The 5,000-nt window shown below is 35.0% G+C and overlaps 1 protein-coding gene across 3 annotated transcripts in view; it reads left to right on the forward strand.

The window, feature by feature from the left end:
• The window catches only part of LOC122259648 (START domain-containing protein 10), a 25,846-nt gene that overhangs the window by 9,570 nt on the left and 11,276 nt on the right, over positions 1–5,000 (forward strand). For all 3 annotated transcript variants that reach the window (XM_043026542.2, XM_043026540.2, XM_043026541.2), the window contains 3 exons: positions 1,339–1,479; positions 2,564–2,711; positions 2,944–3,096. In XM_043026542.2, coding sequence (XP_042882476.1) covers positions 1,339–1,479; positions 2,564–2,711; positions 2,944–3,096 — 442 coding nt within the window. The remainder of the gene's footprint in view (positions 1–1,338; positions 1,480–2,563; positions 2,712–2,943; positions 3,097–5,000) is intronic.

Raw genomic sequence — 5,000 nt, forward strand, 5'->3', positions numbered from 1 at the left:
TGTTTCAATCATATCAGATTGAATGTGTCATATGCTCTGCATTCATCCCATCACTGTAATAATTTTCCTCTTCCAGTCTTCAACTTTTATGCCTACAGCATTTGTAGTCTGCAGGCCTAGTCATTGTACCCACTGACCTTATCCTCATATCAGAAAGCCAGTTTTTGTTTGGTCTTTCTACATGATGTTGGATCCTGTTTCTCGCTATGACCTTGTTTCTTTATGTCAGTTGATCACTATGACAAGATTTCAGATATCTTCAGTGTTTGCTTATTCATTAGTTTTTAATTTCTGGTTATTTGTTTATTTTCATTAACTGTACTTGTGTGGTCAATACCCTTTTTGGATGTTTTGATTTATTTTATAATTTTTTCTGTCTTTCTTTTATGTGTTAACCTTGTTTATGTTTTCTTGTTTGCGAGTGTTTTTAGAAGTCCTCTGTCTTTATCCAATATTTGAAACCCTATAATCCTTTCATAAATAGAAATACTCTGTAGCCTTTATATATAAATTCCATTTTTTGTGAACTGCTTTAAGCTATGACACAAGTATAATGAAGTTGGAAAAGGAGATACTTACTCACCGTATGGTATTTATTATATTGTATTTGATCATATCATTCAGGCAAGTTGCAGTGAGAATTTATACACCTTTACTTTTTCTTCTTCATTCTCCTTCCTTTCCTTTGTTAATATGAATACTATTCCACTTCATAATCAAACTCTACATACTGAGAGGGCTGACTGATGTTCTTCCTTCTTATCATATAGTTGTTGTCATTATATGATATTATTATTATTATCATTATTATCATTTTGGTATTATTACTATCATTATTATGATTTGATATAACCATTATGTTTTATTATTTCTATAGTTGCATATTACGTTATTATTTCTATTTCATATCCTCATATCTATATCTCCTTCAGTAAATATCTGAAGGAAAGAGAAAGAATAGGAAGGTATCAGGCAGGATTTTCGACAGGATGCGTATGTCATGTAGATTAGGGGATCAGAGAGGAATGATGAGCCCCATAGATATTATTTGGCATATCCCAACTTCGAGATGAAAGTACAGGTTTTACTTATGTGCTATAAGACAAATGAGCACCATCATTATCATCATCATTATCATCTACTTCTTGTCATCATCACCTTTTTTAAAGAAGTTGGATTTCAGTGCATTTGATTAAAAGTCTAATTTTGAAGTAAATTTGAGGTATTGCCCTATATCCTTACAACATTTTCCTCTTGTTTTGAATTTGGTATTTTTCCATAGTTCCCATTCCTCTGTACCAATGTCTATGAAACCTCATCTTTTATCTCCACAAAAAGGTGCGAGTAGCGGAGGATCGGGACTTTGAGCGGCTGAAGCAGCTGTGCGACTGCCACGATGGCTGGTCCCTGGCCTACAACCATCCCCCAACTAAAGTTTGGACCAGACCGACAAAGAATTCAACTTTTCAAATGATCAAGGTGGGTTTTTTTTGCAAGTCTTAGCATCAAAGGGAAGTTTTGAGGAGCTGATGGGTGTTCCTGGTTTTCACTTTTCAATTAGGGATAGCTAGCATGCAGGTTAAGGATTTGATATACTATGAATCACTTATGAGTTTGTCTTTATGAAATGAAGGGTATATTATATGCATTTTTTTTAACCCAATGCAGATAGGGATAGATTAGCTTGCTCTATCTCCAGGATGGGTTTTATTTAAGAGTGAAGCAGCTTCATACAACATATCATGACTTTTCCCACTCTCTTTCAGTGACTCATTGTAAAACTAGAGCCATTTTTGTGTTCGTCATTTTTTTTTTGTTTTAATGTATTGCGAGACTTTTATGTGTCATATGACAGGCTCTATCAATGTTGCAATTGACTAAAATTACAGTATAATGTCCATATCACCTTATTATTTTCTTTATTCTCAGTGTAATAGAAGTATTGCTGTTTTATATGGAGGACAAAAAGTAACTTTATTTTTTTGAATTTATATACTGTCATGATTGAATACGAAAAATATAACCATCCACAATGAAGATAACATGTGCTTATGACTTTGAGTGCCACAGTACAAGAAAGCCCTACTGGTACAAAGGCACATTGTAGACACTGGACATGTTTTGAGTCACGTTCCTCTTCACATTCTGCTTGCACATCCTTGGAGCAAAGGGTAGGCAACTTGCTGTGTGCCATCGCTCTCTAAAGATAGTGTTTACTAGCGACCGTGGATGGGTGCCATTCAAAGCTCTCTCTCTCCTGCTAGTGCTAGGAGAAAGTGGTGCCATCTAGGTTTTGGATTGTAGGTGAAATATTATGACAGTTATAGTAATTATGACAGCAACTGTCAACATCACTTACTCATTACTCATAGTACAATAAAATATCATAGTGATCCAAAATCCTCCATCGTCAGGCCAAAGCTCCTGCGTCATGTATGTCATGACACCCATCCACAGTTGGTTAATAGGAATTGTACCTTCAGATGATATAGGAAGTTCTCACAGAGCTAAAAGTGAGTTGCGAATTTTGATAAATGATTTTTGCAAATTTCCACTCAAACAGGTTTGCACTGTGTACACCGATATTGATGCAAATGTGTTGTATGATGTCCTCCACGACCCACACTATCGTCAGATGTGGGACAAACACATGATCAAGTCTGTTGATGTAGGCTACCTTAACCCAAATAATGATGTCTCATACTATGCAAGTGAGTGTTTCTCTTTTTATCTTAACATGTTGTTTCATATTTTCAATTGTTTACCTTTATAAATTTCTTGTTTCTTGTGTACTGATGTAATTAGGTATATTAAAGCATCTCTATTTATTGAGATTTAACTTTGGCTGCAAGGCAGCATTGGTGGATTTGCTAATATGAATTGCCCACAGTACTTATTTTTAAAAAGGTATAAAAATTCCCTCTCCTTTTCTATTCTCTTCAGTCGCTTGTCCAGCACCTCTCAAAAACAGAGACTTCGTCCTGCAAAGGTCTTGGCTTGACACTGGTCGCGAATTGTACGTCTTGAACCATTCTGTGTTCCACCACCAGTATCCTCCAAGGAAAGGCTTTGTCCGTGGTCTCTCACACCTTACAGGTACAGAGAATCTGTAGTAAAAGCAATTCAGCATATTAGGAAGTGTGTGTGTGTGTGTATGTGTAGGGGTGGGGAGGGGGGTGCGTGTGCGTGTGCGTGTGCTTGTACGTATGTATGTTTGTGTGTGTGTGTGTGTGTGTGTGTGTGTGTGTGTGTGTGTGTGTGTGTGTGTGTGTATGTATGTATGTATGTGTGTGTGTGTGTGTCAGTTTGTGTATATATGTGTGATTGTGAGTGAATGTGTGTGTGTATGTACCTGAATTATACACCTATGGTAGTGTAGAAATGTAAAGATATATAACATATTGGGTATTTGTTTTGTTTTTTTTCTTCTTATATAAATACATAATTCTTGCATATTCATTCCTTGCATACAAGATGATTGTGATTGAAAATCCGTAACTCTGGATGCATTAGCATTGTTTTCCACAGGGTTTATTGTTCATATATATATTATAGCATGTGTGTGGCTTGCATGTCCCTTCATCTTTTCCATTATAAAGGGAAAAATCATGGGATATGTCTCTTGTACTTTTAGAAAATATTTCATATGATAATTTACCAAGTACATTGGATTGAAATAATGCAGTCTTGAGTCCTTAGATTTGAAAAATTTGACACTAATTCTCAGATTTCACAAATGCATTTCTGGTTTTGTTTTATTACGAGTGTAAATAAGTACTGTAAATATAGATGTACATAGTTTTTAATCTCTGTAAATAGCTTTTTTTGTTTGTTTTTTCAAACTGCATGTTCAGATAGCATGATTTTTATTTTGGATTGTTTAAATTTTCTGTTTTATGTTGAGTGTTTTTGGCCTTGCAACCAAAAAAGGCTTGTTTATTTAAAAATCAAAATCACATTGCCAAGAAACTCACTACAAAACTGTATATAGAATGCTTTCTTTCCTGGAAAATTAAACATTCCTTAGTGCAGTTTTACTTTCTTAATTTTTCATTGGTTCCGTTTATATAAAATCAATACCATAGATACCCACCCCAAAGCCATCCCTTCAGTGATACAGAACAAGTAAATGGAATGTACAACAGTGAATTGCTTTTAACAGTGATTGGAATTAGGACTGTTTTCTTAATTAAGTTTACAGGCAATTAAGATAAGGGTAGTTATGATGAAATGTAGGAAGTTATGACATGGTTAAGTTACTAGCCATTGAGGATAAACCATTGAATTGTAAAGATGTGACTAGTGATGGATAGAAACTGATGGATAGAAGCTTTTGTGATAAGTTTGAGAATTTCTTAATTAGTATATTGGTATTCATGTGGTAATGCAGGATTAGCTGAGAAGGTCTGTGGTACAGTACATAAATATATGTACAGTGTATATATATATATATATTTTTTTTTTTCTTCTTTTTTCTAATTATGTATATATATCACATTATTAGGGCCAATGGTTTTCCAGTTTCCATTGTCTGATTCAATTCAGCTTTTTTTCTGTGGTTTTCAAATGGCTGTGATAGAAACTATGCATTGCACATGCCTCGTAATTTTTTTTTCCTTAAAGATGTTGTGATAACTTTATACAAAATACAATTACCGATATGGATATTTTGTTATAGTTGCTTCTTTGATTTCAGGTTAAAATGACATAAGAAGGATAGGATCTAGAAGAAAAATATTTCTCTTTTTTAATCCATTGCTGACAGTTGGTTTTGGCTCCTATTAGGGAATTTCAAGTGGGTAGGCCTAACGATCAGGCTATTTGCCCGCTCTGGCCATGGCTAACTGCTATGTGCCCGATCACCTAGCATGCTGGCTGTATAGAAAGCCATGACAAAATATCTCATCCCCAGCAGCAATTACTGCCACCACTTGACATGATATTTTGTCACCCGGTGTTAACCCACACAGGACAGGTGGTACAGCATGTGTACCGCGCAT

Source organism: Penaeus japonicus, unplaced genomic scaffold (genome assembly GCF_977035675.1).
Source record: "Penaeus japonicus unplaced genomic scaffold, GWHDUDI00000001_assembly GWHDUDI00000024, whole genome shotgun sequence".
In the NCBI taxonomy this organism is placed as follows: Eukaryota; Metazoa; Arthropoda; class Malacostraca; order Decapoda; family Penaeidae; genus Penaeus; species Penaeus japonicus.